This window comes from Euleptes europaea, chromosome 2 (genome assembly GCF_029931775.1).
Source record: "Euleptes europaea isolate rEulEur1 chromosome 2, rEulEur1.hap1, whole genome shotgun sequence".
Taxonomy (NCBI): domain Eukaryota; kingdom Metazoa; phylum Chordata; class Lepidosauria; order Squamata; family Sphaerodactylidae; genus Euleptes; species Euleptes europaea.
Genome location: NC_079313.1, coordinates 62,937,802 through 62,963,977, shown reverse-complemented (window position 1 = coordinate 62,963,977; position 26,176 = coordinate 62,937,802). Strand labels below are relative to the sequence as shown.

General features: G+C 42.1%; 1 protein-coding gene across 1 annotated transcript in view; it reads left to right on the top strand.

Annotated features, from left to right (window-relative positions):
- The window catches only part of SGIP1 (SH3GL interacting endocytic adaptor 1), a 134,689-nt gene that overhangs the window by 35,043 nt on the left and 73,470 nt on the right, over nucleotides 1–26,176 (top strand). Inside the window, exons 3-6 of the mRNA XM_056867431.1 lie at nucleotides 2,585–2,609; nucleotides 7,779–7,835; nucleotides 13,096–13,150; nucleotides 13,991–14,166. Coding sequence (XP_056723409.1) covers nucleotides 2,585–2,609; nucleotides 7,779–7,835; nucleotides 13,096–13,150; nucleotides 13,991–14,166 — 313 coding nt within the window. The remainder of the gene's footprint in view (nucleotides 1–2,584; nucleotides 2,610–7,778; nucleotides 7,836–13,095; nucleotides 13,151–13,990; nucleotides 14,167–26,176) is intronic.

Genomic DNA, 26,176 nt, shown 5'->3' with positions numbered 1-26,176 from the left:
GGATTGTTCCAAACATCAGTGTTGTATACATAAAACATGACAAAATAATGTGTGGGCAGAATACACATGTTTTCAAACATGTATAGTATAAAGGTACAATCTGGGAGCTTACAATCGATTGCAAGTATAGGGAAGGGGAATATTTGGTATGCAGTATTTCTCAGCAGTTCAAGGCCATTTTGCTCTGTGGCTAAATGAGCAGTTTCCTGCTCACCTAGCTCTGAACATCAGAAGTCTAATACTGTGACAAAATTGCCCTTATAACACTGTCTGATGAGTAGGAAGCTGCTTGTCTAACCTTGAGCCTAAGCTGTACAGCATCGGTGGGAGGTTTTTTACCCAGGCTGTATGGGTGAGTCTGGAAGCAACTGGGATTGGACCAACACCTACAATCCTACTTTCCTGTTCCCTGGTATTCTAAATGATGAGGTTTTTAAATTGAAGTGGGCCCTTAAGGGAATTCAGTTAATAACAATTAATTGACCTTAATTCAGATCAAAAGAAAAACTTTGACTCCAGGCTTGATTTAATCCTCTCTGCCAGGAGTCTATAAGCATCAGGTTGTTGGAGCCCTTAAAGCATATTACCTCATGGACTAGTACAGTGGGTATTTGAGGTCAGGAACCCTAATTTCCCCTCCAGGACACTGTAAATGATTAGGACCTCAAACAATCCAATATTCTTACTCCCCTTTGTATTCCGTTTCTCTGATGATCAACTGATCTCAGGGGAGGGGGATGTGTGCCTTCACCTTATCTTTAGGCCACTGGACTAGAAGGAATCTGATCTTTTAAAATTTAAAACTAGTATATTTGGTAGGGTTCAGGGAACCCCCCCCCTCCCACACACACACACACACACACACACACACACACACACACACACACATCATTACTTTGTCTCTGGGTAACATGAAACTATCATGTTCACTATTAGAAGGATACATGTAATTCTCCATCATGTGGTCTTGGTCGCCGTGTAATATGTAAAGGCTCCCAAGAGGCAGAAGGCAGAGAAGAGCTGAAATAAAAGATCTTTCAATGAAGGAAATACATTAAAATTAATTGCATTTTAAAAATTAAAAGTATATGTTTTAAAACCTGCTGAATGTAAACAATTCTTTCTATGCCCTGGGTGAAAAATGTTTAAGCTTTTTATTGGTCCAGGGAGAAAGTTAAATTAAAGGGTATGTGATATGAGCACAAGGTGTTAGAAGAGAGCAGCAAACATAAAACCAGGCACACATTTCTGTACATTGATTTATCAACCACCAAGATAACTAATACAACACCAGTCAGACTCAAATAGCTCACTGGGAAGAGTCTTCCCCCAGAAAGGTCTGCATACACTGTTGTTTCAGAGGCAATAAAACCTGTCTTGATTTCATTAATTTCCTTCAGAGAGAATACAAGGTCTAGTTTTCTGCCTTGTATTTAGCCAAATACCCAGCATAATGTTGAATAATTTAATTTGCCTTTTTTTTTTATGGGCACTCCGGGAGCATTGATGGCATCATTTTTAGATAATCGTAGGGTATATCCTTGACCAAAGAACAGTACACTCCTTCCATCTGGGATGGTTTTCTTCTTCCCCCGAGTGCACAGCTTCAGGAGGGATGCACATGGAGCGGTGAGGGAGGTAGGAAACACCCGCCTAGCCAGCCAGATCAGTCGAATCAACCCTGGCGATCAATGGGGTGACAGATGTTGCAGCCAGATTGCCCTCACATCCGATAATCGTAAGGTGAAAGTGTGTAATTATAATGGAGTGGCTGAAAGTACAGTTTTGATATGTATAAATTAGCAGAGATATTCACCTCAGAGATGCCTTGTGCCATTTTCTTGTTCAGACATGAAGTATGTTGCATATGTGCACTGCAGTGCAGTTTGAATACCTAAACGTAGAGATTGACACAAGCAAAAGTAACCTTCTCTGGAAGAAAAGAGTGAAGGAAAACAACCCCCTGTGGGAACTTGGTGCCTCTGGTGTTGTCAAACCCCTCTCCCTACTGTAATAGATGGCATTGTTCATGGGCAAGGCTTTATCCTCTTTAAGTGTTTTTGCCTTAAGAATGTATCTGTTTGTTTGTTGTCCTTCCCATTTCATAGGTGGAAATTTGAGTTGGAGAAAATGAGCTGTCGTAAGCCACCCACAGGTTGCTTGGATCTTAGTACAAGTCTCTCTCTACCGCGTCTTTCTTTAGCAAAGACATATGAGCTAAACTATGGGCGAAAATGCACGGTCGTTTTATCCTCCTTTAATCCCTGTTTCAGCCAGGATTCAGCCTGGATGGAACGCATGCGTTTTGCCTAATGTGCGTTCGATCCTGGCTAAAACAGGGATTAAAGGAGGATAAAGCAACCATGCGTTTTCGCCCTATGTTTACTTGGATCTCAAACTGTCTACGTAAAAGAAATGATGGGTGCCGCAGTGATTTGAAAATATATTTACTACTAATTTTGCAACACAGCACATGGGCCTGTGAAAAATATGAGGAAAAACAATTTCATATTTTTAAAAAATCTAGCTGGTTTTGTCTATTTTTATTAGTGCGCTAATGATACAAATTTTGCCTTCATTACAGGGGATCACCAGACAGGGATGGAACTGTAAGTATTTAATCAGATTAAATTCTTATTAGTAAAAAATTAGTGCTGTCTGATAAAAAAAAATGCTGCCCCCATCCTGTGAATTGTCATAAGCAATTCTTAACTCTTTGCCCTATTTCTATTTTAATACATTAAGATTATCAGTTACAGTATAACTTCTGCTTGTGAAATGTTAGCTTAAATCCAGAATTTTATTCCATTTTCTCTGGTGGGTTTTGTCAATTGGCCAAAGGAGGACAATACGTATATATACATCGTTATATTTCCTGTATAAAATAACTATACTGAGCCAAGACATTTTTTAAAAATTAATTTGTGAAACTGTTTATAATTAAATGAACACCAGAAATAAACTGGAAATAATGGACAATTTTACTGTAAAAAATAGAAATAGGTGAAAGGTTGCTCCTGAGTTACCGTTGCTTTTATTTATGATTTTAGGTTTTCTGTATCTTCTAGAAGTGAACTTTAGAAGAAAATGTATCTCTTCAGCGATTAGATTTTAAGTTTGCAATGAAGAATGTTGGGTTCAGATAGAGATTTCACTGCTTTAAATTGATTCCTGATTTTAAATCTCCTGCTTTAAATTCAATCTTGTGTAATTTCTAATGAAAATTGGGGATGTTTTTTAAAATTAATGTTCTTCACCATATATTCAGCAATGGAACGGAGACCCCAGCAGCCATGCCATATCCTCTACCAAAATTACAGGAATTAAAATATTTAAGGGCCTTTCCAGATGATCATGTTCACACAATACATGGGCAATGATTATATTTTTCAGGATCCAGATGTCTTCCTTCAAGAAAATGCATATGTACCTGGAATATTGCATTTTTCCAGCATATGTTTTGTTGCTGGGAAAATGTGGTTCTTTTCCTTCTAGCAGGTGCTTTGCTATTGTGAATCCTATGCAGAATGTATTGAGTCTATGCTATGCTTTCAGATAGAAGAGTTGGTGGTTTTAGTGATAAGTAACACCATTCTCTCCACCACACAGAATTGTGTGTCTTTCTATTTTTAATTAGTTAAGAAGCTAAATGTTCCCTCCCTTTATAATTCCAGTGTGGGAACATTTATCTGCAAAAAAAAGTGGCAAACCACATCAAGGCTACTATTTCCTCCTGTGGTAGCATCCCACTGTTTGGTAAATCTGTTTGCTTTTTTCCTTTAATTTAATTATTCAAAGGCTATGCTCTTTTCCTCTCCAGCACACCACCCCCAGCATTTTTTTAAATAAAACAAGACTGAACATCTGTCCTCCATACAGCAATATTACCGCTCCTTCCAGCTCTCAATTTTTTTTTATTTATTTGGAGAATGACACTGTCAGGACCCAATACATGGGGTGGCATATCACACTACTGCTGCTGGATTGGGGGGTAGCACAAGTCTGGCTCTTAAAATAAAATCCAGGGGAGATTATCTTCTGGAAAGGCCCTACTACATACTATAACTGTTTTTTCCCACTTCTGACCCAAGATCCTTAAGCCCAAATCCTAAACACGTTTTCTTGCAAGACAATATTATTAATTCAAAATGACTGAATTTTCAAGCAAATGTGTTTAGGATCACTGCCGTAGATTTGAAAGAGCCTGCATCTACATGCCCTTTTATGCATCCCCCTGAATTTTGTCAAGTGGTATTTTATTTTCAATGGCAGACCACATTGGGAACTCTAATTTTGAGTGCTGGTTTGGTTAAGGCTCTGTTCAACAGAAAACAGCTGTAGATTTTTTTTTACTTGGGAAAGTTTCAGACAATCTTTCTCTATGTATCTTGCCTCATTCTTCTGAGTTGTCTCCCTTTTAGGGCATACTGGCATTTGTTTGGTCAGTGTATCTGATTCTTCATGTTGAATCCCTTCCAATCCCTGGACAGTATTGCATACTGGAGGAATAACAGTCTGGTTGTCAGTGAGCTATCTGCTCTCCTGCCTTAATTGCTCCTCTTCAGTTCTAGCAACACAAATAACAGCAGCAATGACCTAATGAATACTAAATCAGTGTGAGCATAGAATAACTGTATCAAAGATCAAATACAACAAAACATAACAACACCCAATAAGTAATCCTGGAAAAACCTATATGTTGGGATGACCTGTCAATCTGTAAAGCACAACATCAGCGAACATCACTCTAGAATAAGAAATGCTGTGATGGAAGCCTCCCTTGTCCAACACTATCTGGAAAAGAAACACCTTGACACTGACATACAATTCTTCATAATGTGGCAGTATAAGCATCGGGCATATTAAAAAAACAATATAGAAAAAGTATTAATACAACAGGAGGCAAAATTCATTTATTGGTTTAATATCACCTAAATCTGCGTACCCATGTTTTTTGCCTAACTGGGATGGAGGCAGCTTTGGGATGCTGTTTTTCAGCAGAAAAACTGCATGAAAGGATTTAAAACCTCTTTCCTCTCCCCTGTGCCATTTCCTTCCCCATTAAAATAGCAGCCCTAGTGGCTGCATTTGTAAAGGGGGAGGTTACCAAACTTGGTGTAATATGTATATTGTACAGAATTCCTCTTAAAGTTAAGCCTAGGAGAGGTTCTTGTTTCTGTGAAACAATTGTGAGCCTGGAGTGTAAGAGTTTATTCCCAGAGAAAGTCTGGTGCTATTTTAGCATAGTGCCCCCTGCTTACGCTGATTTTTTTAAAAAGTACAGAATTCCAGCTAAACTACTCATACAATTGCCAGAGTTTTAAAACAGGTTTTAAGAACATTGGTCATAGTATCAGTTACCCTTCATTCTACAGATGTTCTAAAGGATTATGGGAGGAGCTAGGCTGGTTCATAGAAAAGCAAAATGTTCCCTGGGACAAGATAGGTTTAATATCAAAGTTAATTGCTTCCTTGTCTAAAAAAAAATTGGATGAAAGCACTCAGGATCATATTATTTTATTATTATTTATTTTATTAAATGTATATCCCACCCTCCTCAGCAAAGCTGGGCTCATACTTGCTTTAGGTATGTGTTTCGCTAAAAGACGTGTTGAAATATTGCAACAAATAGTGCAAATGGCCCAATGGCTTAGGGCTGCCAGATTAAACAAGGGCTTTTTTAGCCGATGCATTCTATGGGGAAATGATTCTAAAATACGTGAAATAATATTAGATCTTATAAAGGTCTTTTTACCCACTTTTGAACTGTCAAGTCTCTTTTCTTCTGAGCAGATCACAATGGGCAGCCGTGTTAGCCTGTCTGTAGCAGTAGGAAAGAGCAAGAGTCTAGTAGCACCTTAAACACTAACAAAATTTCTGGCAAGGTATGAGCTTTTGTGAGTCACAGCTCGCTTCTTCAGATACTTCTTCTGAACAGAGTCGTCTCCGGTGCTCCCACACGAACAGTGAAATCCTAAACAGAGTTATGCCCTTCTTAGCCCTTTGACTTCAATGGATTTAGAGGAGAGATTAACACTGTTTAAGAGTGCACTGAAGGTCTGTCAGCAGTGGCACTAAACTTGACAAATAACACCTTTTAAAAAGTGCATACCAAGCTTGCTTACTCCATCATGTAATTCATTTCATGTGTTTAAAAAAATTCAAACCACCCAATACTTTAACCCTTTTTCTATAAAAACGAAAATCCATTCCAGCCACCCAGCCCTCATCCTCATGAGCTACCCTCCAATAGCAAACCAGAGTGTGCACAGGAAGGAGGAAAAACTGTTTCGGTAAGGACACAAATATTGATTTAAAGCTTCTAAGGGGTTGGTTGGAACAGTGTATAAACCTAGTGGAGTTCTTTATGCTGACTTAATACAAGAAATATATTTAATTATACATTACTTATTTCAGTGTGTGTTTCTTTTTTGAAGCTCCAAAAGGATGCCATCTATCTATATTTGTTTCATTGTGGCTACTGTATGCCTATAAACATGTTTAGTTCCTTATTGGTGAAAGCTTCTCATTTAACTTATTAGAATTTCCTTTGATTCATTTGAAATCTGTGATGATAGCAGCAAGCAGGAGTGGATTGATTTGCTTTATGTGCTAGGAAGAGAAGAGCCATTCTTAACACTTTCACCTTAGATCCTTTTTAATTGTCATATTTGGGACTTTTTGATGCTCTACCACAATGCTTTAGCATTGAGCCGTCACCCTACCCATTAAAGATGAGTTAAAGTGAGAGAGGCCCTGACCTGCATGGCCCAGGCTAGCCTGATCTCATCAGATCTCAGAAACTAAGCAGGGTTAGCCCTGGTTAGTAATTGGATAAGAGACCACCAAAGAATGCCAGGGTTGTTATGCACAGGAAAACAATGGCAAACCACTTCTGTTAGTCTCTTGCCTTGAAAACCTTACAGGATTGGCATAAGTTGGCTGTGACTTGACAGCACTTTACATACACAAAATGAGAGAGACTGTGACTACCCCAGGACCACTAAGTAAACTTTATGGTTGAGCAGGGATTTCTCCATTCTAGCCCAGTACCTTTAATTACTTAGATCAGGGGTGTCAAACATACGACCTGTGGGACAGATCTGGCCCCTTGAGAGCTCTTATGTAACCCGTGAACCAACCAAGGCAACCACCCCCATGCTCCTGATATGGGCTGGTGAGTCCACTGCAGGCTCACCAGCCAGGGCAGCCACCCATCCCCTGTCCTGATCTGGGCTGGTGAGCCTACTGTGGGCTCGCCAGCCGAGGCAGCCAACCCCCCAGTCCCGAGGTGTCAATGATCAAAGACTGTTAAATAAAAGAAAATACTGTAAGAGTGTTATTGTTTTAAGCATGTTTTTATTTTAAGTAAAAAATAACTTAAAAAATAATATCATTAATTGGCTTTGACCATGTCTTCTATAAAGTTATTATCTCCGGTACCTGGCATTAAATTTTATGGTACACATGGCCCAGCCCGATGAAGTGACGTTTACGTCATATCCAACTCTCATACCAAATGAGTTCGACACTCCTGACATAGATTTTAACCACTTAAAAGAGTAATGCCTAGTCTTCTCCAGAAAGGAATTGCCAGTGTTTGAACTTCTAGGAAACCAGTTTCCAAACCTGAGCAAGGATTCTGTTCTAGATGCAGGGCATCTTTATAAAAGTTGTCTGCTATTCTTCATTTCCAAATCCTTATGATATCTTACAAGTGAATGTTGATGTTTTTCCCCTTTAAAATAAAACTTCTAATTTTTAACAATGTATTGCAGAAGAGAACAAATGGTGCTCCAAATGGGTTTTATTCAGAGATTGACTGGGAAAGATACGTAAGTAAAGAATTTCATGTTTGATGCTCCTATATTCTGTCAGAATTCTGATACCATAAATCTGTGTGTGTTTTGGTGTGTGATTCTTGGTGGTGCTTTGGACTTTTAGCACATCACATCCTGACAGCACAACACAGATAATGATACCTGAATAGTGATTATCTGCTTCAAACAATAAATATACCTGGTAAATTACATTTGACCTATATAGCAATACATTTTTTCTGTAAAACTACTTTGGAAGAAATTTAAAAAAATCCTATGAAATATTAAAGACCAATTGTGCTAATAATTGGAGTTCCATCTGAGACATTGTGCTGTTGGTATGGAAGCTCTCTAAATTAATTGGGAAGAATTTAAATTGTAATTAAAAGAATTTACCTGAGTTTTTATTTGTAAGGAAGTGAAAAGTTCAAATACACTCTGGTTTACTCTTTTTAACTTTTCAGTATTTAACATACTTACAGCTCATTCCTGACTTCTTCCCTGTAGGCAGGGCTGCCTGTAGGCAGCCTCCTATACCCTTTCACTCTGGGTACGCTGGTGGAGAGAAAAGCAAGGCTGTGCCTGCTTTTAAGCAGGTGCAACCTCACTATTCTCAGTGGGGCAAAAGGCCCCATTTTAAAAGAAAAAAAGCTGCAAAATGGATTTTTCGAGCTTTCAGTGGGCAGGGAACTGCTTAGGAGGTGCCGCAGCGATGCCTCCTTCCCGCCATCCCCGCATGTTGAAAGCTCAGGAATGCACTGTAACATGACTTTTTGGTTGGTACGTAATCTTATATTAATCAATTGAAGAAAAATTCTACTTTTTTTACAAAGTATGCAAGGATCTATGCATGTGAATATATTTAAATATTGGTTTTGTAAGTTATTCACGAAACACTTGGGTTGGGATGATATATTATTTGGTATGTCTGTTGTTGCAGCCATCTACCAGATTCTTTATGATTATGTTATTCATCCTTCACAACTATTGTGTTTTTATGGGGAGGGAAACAGTTTTTGAACAAATAATATGGAGAATCTAATAACAGAGAAATTCCTATCCTTACCCCAGCTCAATTAGGAATTGGAGGCAGAAAACAAAGCTATTTTGTTTTTATTTTTTTAATCAGAAAATGGGGGGAAATCAGTGTTCAGTTCCAAAAGTAAGAAATAGGGGTGTGCATATTAATATGCCGAACCAAAAACCCCCCACTTTTTGGTATGTGTTGGGGGAGGGGGTTGTACCGAGAAAAAAATGGTGGCAATTAAAGGGAGCTGAAAAGCAGATCTCCAAATAATGTCAAATTTATTTGGCCCTGCTGCCATTTTTTAAAACCCCTTCCCTCTCCCCCTCCCTCACTTTCCTGCTGCTGACTGGCGTCACTGCAGGTTCTGAAGTCCTGGACTTTGGAGTGGCCGGTGACACTAAACTTTACCATTTTTTGTTTAGTATCACCACCAGCTATGAAGTCCAGGACTTCAGAACCTGCAGCTACATCTCCCGGACGGGAGCCAGTAGTATCTTCAGTTCCTCCCTGCTCCAGCCATTCTCCATGTGCAGTTTGGCTGGGGTGGAACAAAAACTGAAGATTGCACTGAAGCACGGGGGATTCAGATCAGTGCTCCTTGCCAGCTCCCACCTTCTCCAGGAGCCAACAAGCAGTGCTCATCTGAGCCCTGGGAGGATCCGCGCAGCTTGCTGGCTCCCACCTCTTCCAGTAACAGCACTTGTTGGAAACCTGGGGGGTTCAAATTAGTGCTGCTTGCCAGCTCCCACTTCCTCCAAGAGGTGGGATCCAGCAAGCAGTGGCTATCTGAACCCCAAGGGTTTCGGATCAGCGCTGCTTGCTGGCTCCCGCATCCTAAAGTGAAGTGAAATGTATACTTTCTGTGGTAGTTTAACAGTATGAGGAATAGATGGTTCAGAACAGTCAGACATCACATAGAGAGAACCATAATGCATACTTAAGATCATATCAAAAGTGCTTCTTTGCAGTGTTAATACAAAGATTCCCGCAGGTAATAAAGCAAGAGGGGGTACACGTACAAAGTCAGCTCTGAGAAGTGAAAGAACAAACTGTACATGCTCAAATTGTGGAACATTTTGAAAATTATCTTATTTGAACAGCAGTTCAGTAGAAATGTGATATAGGACAGAGCAAACTATGGAACAAAAAGGATTCACCCACATAGGGACATGAAAATCCCCCACACACACATACACACTGTGGAAATAGCAGTGAGTGGGATGGAGGCATGTGGGATTGGTGTCCACATACTCCATTCAGGGCAAGTTCTAGGTTTTGAGGGGCCCTAGGTAGACAGTGTTCAGGGGCCCTATCTGCCCACCACCTGGCCTCCCTGATACCTTTCTACCCCAACTGTCTTTCTCCCACCTGCCTGTGCTACCTTCTCCCACTTGTAAGCCCTCCCACTACCCATGCTCAATTGCCTGCACCACCTGCATACCCTTTTCTCAGCAGCACAGGCCAGTTCATGCAGCTGGGACTGCTGCTGCCATGGCCACCAGCAGCATTGCTGCTGTGCTCTAAATGCCTTTCTCTACTGGCTTTGGGTAGCTGGGAGCATGGATGCAGAGCTCTTCAATCAGATGGGGAATGGGATGCAGACAGGTGGCATGGGAGGTGCATGGGTCAGGTCAGCAGCAGTGGGCTCCACCAGAAGGCCCACCTCAGGGTATGTTGGTGCCATCCCTGGCTCCATTCTTCATGTGCTGCTCACTCCTGGCACTGTCCTTCTCCGCCCTTTTCTTGCTCATTGTGTTGGCACAAAAGCACTGACAGGTGACAGTCTTGCTGGCCTCCCTGCAGCCTGGCAATTCCCCCTCCCCGGCAGCTGAGCTGCAGATCAGTTGTTAAAGGGCTGAGGGGGGCTATGCTAGAGCTTATCGCTGACATTTGGGAGGTGGCACTGAACACCCCACCAGGCTGGCTGTGGGCAGAGCTTCTTTGTGTAGGCTCTGCCTGTACCCAGTGTTGGAATAAAGGAGGTGATTTGTTTTTGTTTTGCTCTGGCTTCAAAGAGAAAACCCCACAAGCTATGCTCAGAAAGAGGAAGGAAGCTTCCAAAGAAAGCAGAGGCATGCTGTGTTCAACCTGATCAAAAATCTCTGTATGCAAACAGACTGAGAGTGTACAACTGGAGAAATCCATTTATCCCTAAATATGTTACATTTCAATCTATGGGGACCAATCTGTTGTATTATATAGTAAGGGAATCTGTGTGATAAATTTATCATTGTCATCTTTTACAGGGAAGTAATCAGGAGGGTTTAGAAAAAGAAATAAACTCAAAGTTTATTCTTCTTAAGCAAAGGAAATTTGTGCAAAAGTGTCCATAGGCTTTTTTGGTACAGGTTGGTTATTACTGATATTGTAAAGACTGTTGGTACAGGTTTTCTGATCAGATTTCTTTTACCGAGGGACCTTTATCTATAAGAAATATATCCCTGTTTCCTCCGTCCTGTTGAGAGAGCCAAAACAGCTAACAGCATGGCAGATTATTGGCAATGAAAACAAATTCCCTGGCTGACTATTATAGTTATGTGCACTTGGATATAACCGAGCAGAATATATATCCAAAACATACCTTATCAGTATTGGGTCCCCCAAATATATCTGGGATTTTTTGGGCATTTTACACAGTTTCAGATTCTCAGGTTTTACATAATTTCATGTTCTTGGGTTTTACGTGGGTTTAAATTCTTAGGTTTTACATTGGTTGGGTTTAGCAACAGCTTGAAATAGCCTTCCTGGGGGAAGATTCTTGGGTTTTAATTTTTTGTGGGTTTTTTTCTCCACAGGAAACAGTGGAGGATGGCAGGGGACACTTTGTTCAGGGGCCCATAGAATTGGACCCCTTGGTTCAATTGACTTGCAATTTAGGGGCTATTTAAAGGACAGGTACCAGCAGCTCCCCAGCAATTTTGGTGTCAGTACCTTTAAAAATACCCCTCCCCATCTCCTGGAAAGTTTCCCTATAGAGAATAATGGAGCAGAAAAATATCGGAAACCTGAAAAAAACCTTATTTGTATTTGAAACCCTGGAAACCAGGAATACCAATATTTTTCAGCTTCTATACATCAGGATCCAAAAAAAAATTTTTTTTTTTGCAGTACACCTTTACACTGTCATGCAATTTATGCCAAAACAATTGTGGAAATATTTATATTGTCACACGTTCCCCACTTCTCCAAATATTGAGAGGTTTGAGAAGCTAGAACCTGCTCAGGTTGGTTCCTTTTGGAGAAGAGAGCACTGGAGAGTGACGGTGTCTTTGTAGTATTTGCTTTATTTACATATATACAGAGAGAGGACTGTTGGAGGCAAAGATGCACTCCTAAGAACATGAGACCCCTGGCAAGAGAGGCTCTGAACTGTGGATGCTCTGGCCTATTCACAGTAAAGTTTCTGTATTTTTTTCTCTCTGGCTGCAGTTCTGAAGGGGGGGCAAATCATCATAGGAGCCAGTGTGATCCCGCACCGATGTATGTGCCCACTTATCCCAGGATAAGGGGCACTTACACTGGCACGGGGGGCATTCACGCCGGTGCCGGTAAGCCACACCACTGCGTGGGACTCCCCTGCCTGCGCTGCTACACTGGCAGCAAAATCCCGGAAGTGGGAGCCCACAGCGGTGTGGGGGAGCATTACCAGGGTGTTCCAAGAGGCAGAGCTGATGTTAGTCAACTTCCCTTTCACCCCAGGAACACCCCCTCGAGCAGCGGCGTTGCTATGCCACCTTGATTGGTGGCATAGCCCCATTGCTTTCCATGGGGGCATTTTCTTTTTTGACCATTTTAAATTGTTTTACTCTCCTTGTGGCAGCCAGGAAGCCCCTGAGGAGGTGGCATGGCTGCGCCACTCCTGGCTGCCACGGATCTACTCCCCCCTTCAGGAATGGGCTTTCTGTCTCCTGTCAGTGTATGAACACTGTGCTTTCTGTTCCCACACACCTGCTATCTCTTCCCTTCACCTAGTGGTCCTCTATCCCAGCCCAGAGAGTGCTTGGCCTGGGCCATTTCCCATCAATTAAGGACCATTAAGAAGATATCCAAAGCTGCTGAGACACCATCATTCCTTTTGTCATGTAGGATAGACTAAGCCATGGTGATCAGAATCCAAGCCGTAATAGTGCACTGGGAAAATTTACTCTTTATTGATTTGTACATGGGAAATATTGGACGAAGAAAAGGAGGTGTCTGTTTTAAGCTTTGTAAGTAATTTAATTGCTTTTACTGTGTTTGCTATACTAGAATTCACCCGAGCTTGATGAAGAAGGCTACAGCATCAGACCAGAAGAAGCAGGCAATATCCTTTATTGTCAGTTCTGTGTCTAAGTTAACAGGCTCTCAAATGGTTGAGGATAGGGTTGCCAACTCCAGCTTGGGAAATGTCTGGAGAGATTTTTTCTGGGGGGGGGGGAGAGTGCCTGTTGAGGACAGAGCTTGGGTAGGGGAGGAAACTTAGGTTTAATATACAACATGGAGTCCCTCCCTCGATCAGAATATGATCTGAGAAGTCATGTAGGAAGGTGACCCAAAAACATGACTCCTGACCCAGGGGGCTTGTGTGGGTTACAAAAGCACTTAATGTTGCCTAGATCTGATCATAAAAATTAACAGGAAGGAGTGATAATAAGGCAAACATGTGGAACAACAGTTGCTCCACTAGAAAAAGCAGGTGTAGCAATCAGGCCTATTTAGGATTGTCAAGCCCCCAGTCATGATGGGGAGTGCCCCACCCTGAGCTTCTGTTGCCAAGCATCAGTGAGGGGTGGAATAAAAAAAACTCACTGATATTGTGAGATGATGATTTCACTTTTGTGGAAAACTTGGAAACAATGGTGGTAGCACTAGTAATTTCAGGAAACTCTATGGTAGTTACTGCTGTTTTTTCTAGGTTTTCCCTGGAAGTGATGTCAGCACACTTGCAATGCTCCCCCCCCCCCCCCGTCCTTGCCACCAACCCTCCTGCCAGTTGCCGGATTCGGCCTGGCAACTCTAGGCACCCAGGGATAAATCTACTCTTCCTACATTGACCTAATCCTTTAAAGAATTATTTATTGAAATGATCACCCTTGCCATGTGCCAACCATTTTCACTGGTTAAATCCCATTGTTCTTTAGCATTTCTCTTAACTGTGATCTACCTACCAAAGGAAAGCACTTTTATTCCTCCAGTGAATCTGAAGAAGAGGAGGAAGCACACAAGAAATTCAACATTAAGATTAAGCCCTTACAGTCTAAAGACATTCTTAAGAGTGCAGCAACTGTGGATGAACTGAAAGCTTCTATAGGCAACATCGCACTTTCTCCATCTCCAGTGGTAAGCAAAACCTTGTTTAATATGCCAGTTTGTTAGAATTCCAAAAAAAAACAAAAAAAAAACATCTTGTTTGCCTTTTTATAGTTGGTTTGTTATATTAGTACTTCTATTATACTAAACCTAAGATTTGACCGCTCCAATAAGCTCTCAATGTCAAGGCTTGTCAGTAACAATGTTGGGTTTAGATGTGTTGAAAAAATGTTTTAGTCTTCTGAATGTGTTTGAGATTTTTGACAGGCTGTTAAAAGTACATGGCTCAGCTGATGTAGCATCTATCTGTGCATATTGAGTACATATCCGTAAATGTTGCATTTCTTAAATCAACAATCAGCATGTTTGATGCATACTTACAGAAAAGCACTGACAACATACATGAGAAACTAAATTGCCCGTTTCTGTAACTTTCCCTGTTCAAAACAGGATGGTGTTATTCTTGATACATCTTGATGATAATCATCTCATTTTAGAGATCCATGGAATGACTTTTATAAGTCCAGCAGAGGTTTTGATTTTTATTCTGAAATACTACTGTCCATGCTTTATGTCAAGACACCTTGGAAAGCTCAGGGAAGCTTTAAAAGCCATTGTAGTATAGCAGGAAGGCATCAGATATTATTTATAAAGTAAAAACAAGATTTTAAATTACCCAGCTTGTTAGCTGTATTAATGGCGTTTGGAGCTTGAAGTAAAATTTCTTCACTTGTGGGTGAATTCTTAGCTGTCCAGGAGTCTCCTCTTTCTGAAATCATCAGGACAACTCATTGTAAGAAGCTAGAAAGAATGAATTGTGTTACTAAAGGTTGGCCCAGGGTCATGCTTGGTAATTTGCTCCAGGTTGCACAGAGATTCTAGTACTTTTGTGAAATAATGCTGCCGTGGAACAGGAGGCTGGAGCCTTCTCGATGCAAAGTACTAGACACAGGTCCCTTTAAGCTTGGTATGGCTTGGCCATTCTTAGCTAGGCTGTTTTGTTTTTGAACCAATTTGTGTATCATATTTTTTAAGGGTAAACCGAGGATATATTTTTATGTACAACTAAAATACCAAGTGTCAATGAAACTAATGTATATATATAGTACAGGTACATGTCAAGAAACCCTGATTGATCCTCTGTGTAATATGCTCCTTGTGGCCCCATTGTTTTGAATGAGGGAAGCCCCATATTATGCACTGTACAGCGATCCAAATAGGAAGTCACTGAAGCATGGATGATGATGATGGGGGTCTGAGTCAGAGCGAATGGGTTGCAGCTATTTTATCATCTGGGATGATGGATGGCAAATCCTGCCAGCTGTGAATCAAGCAGAAAAGCATCATCTGGGATCATTCCCAGCCTGTAGATTTGATCTTTCGGGGTTTCTGTGACCCTATTGTCTAGGTAGATCTTTGGGTCACACGAATGCCCAACCATTATCACTTTTGTCTTCTGAAGAAGTTTTTCATGTTTCTTTTCAATATGCGTTTCTTGTACACATATTATGTCAGCTTCTAACTTCAAGAGTGAGTGAAATGTCTTTCTTCTTTTAGCTGGAATTATCTTTAATTTTCCCATTTTGAGTTATATTCCCTTAGCTTTATTTCTTTTGTAGTTGAATCTTCATTTGGATGCTGAGGCTTGATCTGACTTGTCCTTTTCTTCAGTTAATGTGCTTGGTAGTGGTATCAGCCCCGCAGGGTTTTAAGAACTTTGTAAAGTTTGTAGTTGAAGCTGGACTTCTTGTAGTAATGGAAGACTGTAGGTTCCCCCCTCAACACCTTCAGTAACTTTAAATCTTGAATCTATCAGTCTTAAGTAGTTCTGCAAATATTGTTGTTTTTCTTCTTGCTGTTCTCTAGGAGTTGGTCTTGGTGGTCAATGTTGCTGCCATTATCACTTCTGTCTTGTCCAGATTCAATTGGTGGTGGCACTGGCACTGACACCCTGCACCGGGTGGCCGTGAAGGCCAAGGAGGATTCTCTGAGGAACTGAACCATCATGGGCCCAGTCTGAGGCCACAGGAGACAGTTACACCATAATTAAGACTTCTTCAGAAAAGCATGCCCAGGGTTTGGTGAAGTTTCCCTGTGTCCCCTGAACATGGACACTGGAGAAAAATGATGTTTGAGGTACCTAAGTGTACATCTCTATGATTCAGGGACCTTCTGAAAAATTTAGTTATATTTTGTGGTGTTTTAAATTTCAGGAGGCTTCATCTGAATCCCATACTTTGGCCTTGGTTGGCTACAGTTACTAGTCTCATAGTTTTTGAAACTTGCCATGTCCTACCTTGCAAGGGTGACTTTCTTTATCTTAGTCCCAGGAAGGTCAGAGGTTTGTCCCTTGGTCTCTGGCTGGCTGGGTAGTGAAAGGGACTGGGGGCAGGCTCCTTACTGAGGCGTGTGGACTCATTCACAATTTTTGAGTTTTGTTTTGTTTGTGCTGCACCATCCCCGAAGACCTTACCAATAGGGTCTTTTGACAGACTGTTTTTTGCTACTTAATGCTATGCAGTACATATGTACTAAACAGGCTGTTTCCCCCCTTTAAGGAATCATGGGAATTACCGTTATCTGAGAATAGGATCATAAATGATCAACAAAATGTTCTGCCTTGTGGACCCCGACTGGGTGGAAAGGCGGCATAAAAATGTTTTAAATAAATAAACAAACATCATTACAAAAATACTCTTACAGGAACTGGGGAACGGGATCTGTGACAGAACATTGTCTTGTCATAGTATAACTGCAACAATCCCCAAACTGCTAATAATACTAACATATCTATAATTCATGACTGTTGGTGTTAGTATTCTCAGGAGTCATAATTGCCTCAGCGCTGTTGAATTTCCAGTTCAAGAAAATAACATGGTCATTAGCTATTTTAATTTGCCAGTAAGTAAAAGTTTCCCATTAATAATTGCACTTTCATCAATTAATCAGGTTTTGCCAAAGTGGAAATAAGCAACACAACTAGGAAGTAGGTGACAGTTGCTGGCTTGAATCTTTTCTTCTTCTTTGTGATGCAAAGCCAAAACGGAAACGGTATTGAGCTCACAGTCACACACTCTGTGTTCGTGCTATTGCTGGGATCACATTCATGGTTTTGCTGCATTAAGCTGTGTGTGTGAGAGAGCGTGTGTGACTGGTTGGTTGTCGTGGGCGAGCTTTGCAGCCATTATGAAGTCACCAGGCTGTTGCAGCTGGGTTTGGAGACAAGACAACAGCGTATTATATTGTTGTGTGTGGAAGCCAGATTCAAGAGGTGATTTGTGACACTCATTTCCTGGACTGTGGGAACAGTAAATCAGAATGATGGCTTTGTTGCACTGCAGAGAATGCAGCTTCCTGATCTACTGGTTCTGTACGTATTAAGGAAGCTGGGTTGCAGAGCTTGTGATGCTTTTCATGGAAAGAGGGGGACTGAACAGAGTCACTCGAACAGGGCTATTCAGGAAGACAGTTTGGACCTGTACCGATCACATTTCCATTACTTTAAATTCTTCAATGGAGCTATGCTTTGTGTATGTTTCAGGTGCTGTCAGTGACTTACATGCTTTTATATATACATGATAAAATTTAAAATGCAGGCAGTGAGTAAGGGCCTTTGAAAGCTTTGTGTTATTTGATCAGTAGAAGTGATGTCTTATTTACTAGATAGACCACCAATTTGACAATAGTGAGTTAGATTTGATGTATTGTGTGAAAGCATTATTTTAAGAATTTATTTTCTATTTTCAGTGTTCTGTACTGTATTGAAAATAAGGCAACGCCATAGGTCTAATTACTGTACACCCCTCCAAAAGATCATCTGTAACATTTTAGCAGATCTCTTTATATCACCTGCTAAAATAGTGTCAAGTAAGCCAGGTTTAACTAGAGATCGATCATTCAGCAACACATCCAATAGGTCAATCTGCTGCATTTTTTTCCAAAGTATCAAGCAAGACAATATTTTTCTTTCTTCAAGGAAGTTTTAATCCTTCGAATCTTTCTGTGCTACTGTTTGGGAGTCTGATTCATACCACTGCGATACAGTTCAGGAGAAATGATGCAGATGTGTAGTTTTAAAAGATAGCTGTGCCTTCTGTGTTATGAAAGCATATAATTATCCTGCTAGGTGAAATATTAAGATAAAATTAGATATTCGGGTGGAACTAGAAGTGTACCTTTGTATAGCAGCATGTTAACATTTTGCTGGTTTAGACTGACTACTTGGGGTTGGTTGGGGGTTGAATTTGTTTCCTTACTTATTTGTTAAATTCACTTTACATTTATCTCTACCAGTACAATTATCAATGCCTCGTTTGTAGTGTAGCAGTTAAGAGCGGTGGCGTCTAATCTGGAGAACTGGGTTTGATTCCCCACTCCTCCACATGGAGCTTGCTGGGTGACCTTGAGCTAGTCACAGTTCTCTCAGAACTCTCTCAGCCCAATCTGCCTCACAAGGTCCCTGTTGTGGGGAGAGGAAGGGAAGGCCAGGTCCCTCTTCACCACTGGTGGGAGGTTTTTGGGGCGGAGCCTGCAGAGGGTGGGGTTTGGGGAGGGGAGGGACTTCAACACCATAGAGTCCATTTTCCAAAGCAGCCATTTCTCCAGGGGAACTGATCTCTGTCTGCTGATCAGTTGTAATAGCAGGAGATCTCCAGCTACTACCTGGAGGTTGGCAACCCTATATAAAAACCAACTCTTCTCTTTTTCATACTTTTAAAGAGAATGTTCCCCTGGCATAAGTGTGTACAGGCAATGTGACAGGTGGCTCCACCTTCATGTGTTTGCCACTACACCAGCTCAGAGCTTATGTGTGTACTGCTGTTTGACTAACTAGGCCTGGAAGCTCCACCTCCTTGTGCCTCATTCCCTATTAAGGGCCCTCCTGAACCATGTTAGTCTCCCTTTTCAAGCATTCCAGCTGCCTCTCTGTAGCTGTCACTGCAGCTAACTATCTTAGTCTGGGTATATTCAGAATGCGAAGATCACCTTTTATCCTAGATTCCATCATTTCTAAATACTGTGAATATGGCACTCAGAGCAGAAGAGATTTTTAAAAAAAGAACTCTACATTCTAGGCAATGTGACTTTAAAATAAAAACTGATCAGCGGACACAAGAAATGCAAAAGGAAAACCTGCTTCTAATGTGCTTGTGTGTCCTGTGATAGCCTTGGGGAGAAGGGTGGGATCTAGCTATAGCCAATGTTCAAGCACCTAGACAGCTTGAATCAAGCAACCCAAGGTGGCCAAAGACAACTTTCTAGCAGTAAAAACTTGATCTTCCAGTAATTAAAGTCCTGGCCTTTCACTGATCTTCGTTGTTTCTGCCATCTGCTGCCAGTATTCCCATGTGGGGAGAGGTTGCCATTTTGTCTGCAGCACTAAAGCTAAAACTGCCTTCCCCTTCTTTGCTAGCTTGTAATGAATTTCGAGGGGCTGCAGAGAGAGTAGGCAGCAGATAGGGCTGGGACCCTTTCTGCTTTGTTTGTAAGGGAGACTGTGCTGGAAGACAGAGGTGGGAGTGGAGGGAGGCCTTCTAGAATAGTGCCCCTGTTTCATCTGTGTGCAGTACTGGAGGGTGTCTTATACAGTTCCATTTCAGGCCTAATAACCATGCAATATTAGCAATAGAGTTTTTTCATTCACAACTGAAAAGGGGTATATAAGATATAGCTCTGTTTGCTTCTCTGTTATGGTATTTTATTCCAGGCTGATCCAGGGGTTTCCCACAAAATTGAGAATATTGCAAGTTCAAATCATGTTCTCTAAGTACCCCTACTTTCTGATATTTGCTCCTGATTTTGTCCTGTTTTGCCTTTTTGGGGAGAAGTTCAGTCCACTGAAAATTTGCTCTGAAGTAAGGGTGTATAACTTTGCAGCCATGATTACAGAATTTGGGAGAGAAAAGGTGTTATTAGATGATATTTGCTCTTTACCAGGAGCTGCAATCCTATACTTATTTGTGAATGCATATGGAAACGAAAGGACCATGCTGTAAGTATTCACTTTAGGAAGTATTTTTAATTATTATGCTCTGCTTCTGATACCATTGCCATAGCCGAACTATTATAGAATAAATGGAGATGGAATACAACAAGAAAAGAAGAACCAGCCCTATTTAGGCAGTGACCCTTGCTCTGAGGATAGGGAGGTTGCAAGTATAACAGAAGTCAATATTTTAATCTGTAAACTATTCAGTGGCATGGCATTTTTGGCCACTATTTTTGACTTAGCACTTTTTTACCAATCAATTACTGGGTTCAATTCAGGGTTTTAGCTATCACCTGTAAAGCCCTTAATAACAATGAACCCATGTACCTGCAGGATTGCCTCTCCTGCTATGTTCCACCACAACAAATACGCTCATCTCAGCAAAGTCTTCTGAAAGTGACACCCTGCAAACAGGTAAAATCAGCAAGTACCTGATCATGGGCATTCTCTATATTGGCACCCACATTATGAAATAGCCGCTCTGAGCCTGGCTTTGGCCGGGAAGAGCGGGGTAACAAATGGAAATAATAAATAAATGTCCCGGGTCGCCCTCCTGCCCAGGCTCCGGGCTGGAAGCCCCAGCCGCCGCCGACAGGCCCACTTGTCAGCTGGCGAGCGGGGAAAATGGCCCGAGAAAACCACGCCTGGCGAACGGTGCGCGGCAACAGCCGCAACACCCCGCGGTCCCCAGGCCGGCCAGCAAGCCGGGGGCCCGGGGAAGCACCAGAAACCCGCCCATCAGCTGGCAGGCGGGGGGAGACGCGGCGGGGGAGGGAGACCCCAGGGCGGCAGCCGGTCCAGCGAGGCTCCAACCCCAGCTGCCGCGGGGAAACAGTTGGGGAGACGGGAGAATGAGTGGGCCCGGGGAGGCGACGCCTGAAGAAGGGAAGACCAGCCCAGGGCAGGACAAGCTCAGGGCAAGCGGAAGAGCCAGGGCAGAGCAAAGACAAGCCCCCGCCCTCTGGGGAAACTCTCCAAGCAAGGAGAGGAAGAGGTACAGGGGAGCATTTGTAGCCTCGGGTTGAGGCGAATGGGGGCAGAGCCCAGAGGGAGGAAGTATAAAGCAGAAGGGGGTGGAGGCCAATGAGGAAGCTGGCTGGTTACCTATTGCTCTGAGCTCTGTGTAAGGGATACCAAGCTGGCAAGCTCAGAGGAGGAAAGTTCCTCATCCTCCTCTGAGTGGTCTGAGGCCGAGGAAATCCTCGCTGCTAAGCCTACGGTAGCCCCCACTCGAACCCAGACACGGGAGACCCCTCTTGGGGGAGTGGCCTCACCTGAGAGGGCACGACAATAAATAAATAAATAAATAAATAAATGGCCTGCCTGAGGCTATCAGGGCCGCCATGCCTCTGTTATTTTGCAGAATGTGCAAAACAGAAATGTACATAAGGACATTCCTATAAAGGGACCAGAACTATAGTATAGTTACGGTTGCCAACCTCCAGGTGGTGGCTGGAGATCACCCACTATTACAACTGATCTCCTGCTGATAGAGATCAGTTCACCAGGAGAAAATGGCTGCTTTGGCAATTGGACTCGATGGCATTGAAGTCCCTCCCCTCTCTAAACACTGCTCTCCTCAGACTCCACCCCCAAAATCTCCAGGTATTTCCCAACCTGAAGCTGGCAACCCTAAGTGTAATGGATCAGCTGAGGAGGTTGCATCTGTAAGAGACAGTATTATAGTATCCTGCAATGTTCATTGTACCACCACCACCCTTTTCACTGCCGTTCAATGTCTTCTGCCTTTGTAACCCTTTCTTCAGCATGGTATGCCAAACTTTGTTTTGTCGCCTTAGACAGGTCTTGGCCTACATTGACTGTTTTGTTGCCTTAGTTAGTTTTTTATTGTTTGCTTGTATTGTGTTCCATTTTTTAATCCTACCTCTGTTGCATTGTTTTGTTTATTAGAGTTCTCTGCTGTTTGTTTGAATTGTTTTTATCATGTTTTGTAATCTGCCTTGAGCCTCAGTGAGAAAGGCAGGCTATAAATGAAGTTAGTAATAAAGAATAATAATTTTGTTGCACTTGGGGTGCACTTGTCTTCTCTGGAGATAACTAAAAAATAATTTCTCAGAGAATGACTGCCAGTATGGGTGCCAATATGGGTGAGAATCGGGAAAATTCACTTCACTGAATTAAACTAGGAATTTTCATGTCAAAGTCACCCATCACTGGTAGGACATTTGTTTTCTCCCTCAGCGCCAATTAAGCTAATAGACTTAGCAGTGCTTTGCTGTGCCCTCTAGCCTCTTTTTGACAATGGCCATCTGCTCAAGTAAAGAGAAAAATGGGGGAGGGGGGCTGGCGCAGCCAGGCTCAACAAATGCTAAGCATTTGGGAGTAAATAACATTTGGCTTGTTGCATATTGCAAAGTCTAAAAATAAAAAAGCATTGGTAGAACAGTTAGGAATCTTTTTGGAGTATGAATTGCATACTTTGGCAAAGACAGGCTGTCTTGTGAATCTTTGCTCATCCCATACCGTAACAGCACATTGACAATAAATGCTTGATATAGAGCCTCGTTTTATAAGATGCTTCTGTTGTTATATCCAATAGAGGAAGTCCTACAAATCTTCTGTAACAGTTCTCCTTTAATAGATTACTAGAGGAAGTGCGCTGTGTCAAACTTACAACCTCCGTGCTCTCAATTTAAATGATGTGGGAGACTGTTTTTACTAGTCTACTTAGGCAGAGATGGGTGTTTGTATCTTTGGTTATTTAGTTATTTTCCTTGCTACTATTATTAGCAAAGATAAAGAGGGGAGGGGCTGTGGCTCAGTGGTAGAGCATCTGCTTGACATGCAGAAAGTCCCAGGTTCAATCCCGGCATCTCCAGCTGAAGAGACTAGGCAAGTAGGTGATGTGAAAGACCCCTGCCTGAGACCCTGGAGAGCCGCTGCTGTTCTGAGTAGACAATACTGACTTAGATGGACCAAGGGTCTGGTTCAGTATAAGGTAGCTTCATGTGTTCATCAGATAAATCTGATGAGTGCACCCTATGTGTTGTTTTTCTGAATTTTTACATTGTGCTATGTTGATAGTACCAGTAGAATGGTGGGGCATCTGCTTGTTGGAGGGAGCAGGTGTCAGGGGCAGTTTGGCCATAGGGAAAATTCCAGTGGGCTGATGGCCTGGGGGGTGCCTCTCACACAAGGGGCACCATAGCCCCTAGCAAGGGGTGGTCCTTGCTCCATTCAGGATGACCATTGCCCCATTCAGGGTGGCCCATGTAGTCACCTCTGTAGCAAGCTGGCAACCATCACCCCATGCAGACTGAAAGGACCATTTTAAATTTAAAAATTTAAAAACATACCAGTGATCAAGAGTAAAGTGGTCACTTTGTCCACTCACACAGGTTTACTGTCATCCCTGTAGTAAAGAAAATAAAAAATAAGTTTGCTCTTCTTGGGAAGGCAACAGCTTTTGCAGACCATTAGGCTCTTCTTGTGTTGCAGTGTTTGTCTAGTAATATAACCTGTCAAATTAATGCCATATATACATTGTAATAATAGATTAATTGTGTGATGCTTCAGTCCAGGTCTTGTTTGTCTGATATGCCTATGTGTAACTGGGCATCTTCAATGTAAGATGCAGTGCTTACGTGGGGGCATGTTACATTCATTCCAAACAGAACTTAATTCTGAGTAATTAGGTATAGCATCAGGTTGTGTATATGTTCTTAGAATATGCTAACAGATGTACATATTCCAGTATGCCCCTGTTTATTCTAGAGTGTGTGGTAACAATGTTGAGAGTGTTGCCAGTTTATTTGTAAAATTACTTATGCTGCAATCCTAAATAAACTGATTTGGAAGTAAGTTTGATTGAAATTGACATGATTTATTTATGACTAAGTCAATGTTATTTTGCATTGGGCTGTAATGTCCTTAATATGCCGTTTCATGGAGAGGGATCTTTTAATATTTCATCAGTTTCTGCTTAATGGAAAGTGCCTTTGATAATTTGTTTGTCATTTCCTTATTTTTGAATGCATTCTATAGAGGAAAAGTCCGGTAAGAAATCTATTCTCACTCACTCCCTTACCCTTTGTCACTTTAATTGATTATTTTCCTGGCAACTTGTGTTGTGCCACTGGACTTCTGTTTTGTTTAGATAAATATAGCCTCTGCTCACCTCCAGGGCAAAAGGATGAACTTTCTGCCTCCTTGTTCCCCAATTTTCCTTTCAGTCCTCTGGGGGATTTTTATTAGCTATCTCCCATTATTAACCCAGTTAATTTTTTTGCCACATTATCAGAATATCTGATTTTATTTATTAATTCTTCCAAGGAGGCTGGATCAGAGATAACCCATGATATTTTGGTGCCTGAGACAGAAAATCCAAATGGCCGGTTGTGGGAATTCACAAATTGTTGCTCTTTAATGGTACTTCAGAATCTGCCACCTATATATTTCACCCTGCCTTGTATTAGGGTTGACTCTATGCTGAGTGATTTGCTCATGTTAATTTCCCTTTTGCAATCTTGGAGACTGCAGTATAGCTCACTTGTTATGCACATCAACCAAAATGCCACAGTTTTGCTACACTAATAGTTCAGCTGCTGCCCTGAAATGTGTAGAGACAGTTATATGCACCAGTAGAGGTATATTAATAAGTAAGGTGTTAAACTGACAATGGCTTATGACATCTGTACTGTGCTGACCACAGCTGGGGTTATTTGGACATGTGCACCATATCCTGATCCAACTTCCTTGGCTTCCTAGGCTACAAGCCTCTGAGAGGCTGGGGAATCAATGTGTGTGTGTGTGAGAGAGAGAGAGAGAGGGGGGGCTTGAACCCACTTTTAGGAAACCCTACACCCCCTCCCCCAACCATTTACCCTAGGTAGTTTTTGCCACTATCCAGGCTATCCCTCTGCTTGCTGATTTTACCTTGGCAGTTCTCCCTGAGAAATGGGCACAAGGCAGTTGGAGCTTACAAAAACACAGGATGGTCATTGCAGACTTCACTCAGCTTTCCTGTCAGTACCCAGCCCCTTAGCTTGTGCAGCTTGCAGTGTGTGAGCTGAATCTTTTAACCCGGATGTTGGAGGCAAGCTGGAGTGATGAACCCAGTGGTTCCACTAGGACATAAATCTCTTGAGTGGTTCCTTCGCCACCTGGAAGTGGAGCCACACGACAGCCACCAAGCTGGGCATCTATGGTTGGACTCCACCCCAAGACCCCTTATGGGGGTCCCCAATAGCTTGTGCAGCTTGCAGTGAGTGAGCCTAATCTTTTAACCTTTTCCTCCTCAGCTGGGAGGGGTTCTGTTTGTCTTATCCTGAAATGGGGGCTGAGTCCCCATGTTTCCTGCCAGCTGGCATTTAACCAATGAAGTTTGTGGTTCTCCCCTGGCTTTGAGCCTCTCCCCTTACCAGGATATCACAAGTAACCCATCTTGTTTTTTTCCTGGCACTGTGGCAAATGGTCCCTCCAGGTCTCACCATAAATGGGGGTGCTTTCCTTCCTGTTGCTAACAAGAGGCCTTTATTGCCTGGTTCCCATAGGATCTAAGGCCGTTGGGGTTGTAAAATGAGCTTGTGCATCCTGCATTCCCTTGTCATAACAAACTGTAGCATGTGAAAGTTATAGTAGCAGCTTACATTGAAATGAACAGGTCTGAGATGGGGATAATATGACTGGAATTTCCATCTGGTTATTTGCAGTTAGTTTGGTGAATAGTACAGTATAAATCTGCAGTAATGCATATACTTGTCCTGATCCAGCTAGAAGTTGGAAGGCTTCCAGCCATGTATCCCTAGCGGGCTTGATGGAAAATGTGTGTATAAAGGTACTGTATACATGGTTTTCTTTCTCAATTAAACAGCCAGAGCTGTGCACATGTTGCCTTTGTACAAAGTTGAAATCCTGCCTTAACAGTTTGGCATGGATATGTGCGTGTGTGTGTGTGTGGGGGGGGGGAGGGAATCAGTCCTAGGGGCATAAGTGGTTCCACCTTGGAAATGACAACAGAAATCAAAGCACGATACAACAGAGATGGGAACAAAAACAGCTACAGCTGTATTGTTTACAGCAGATGGGAGT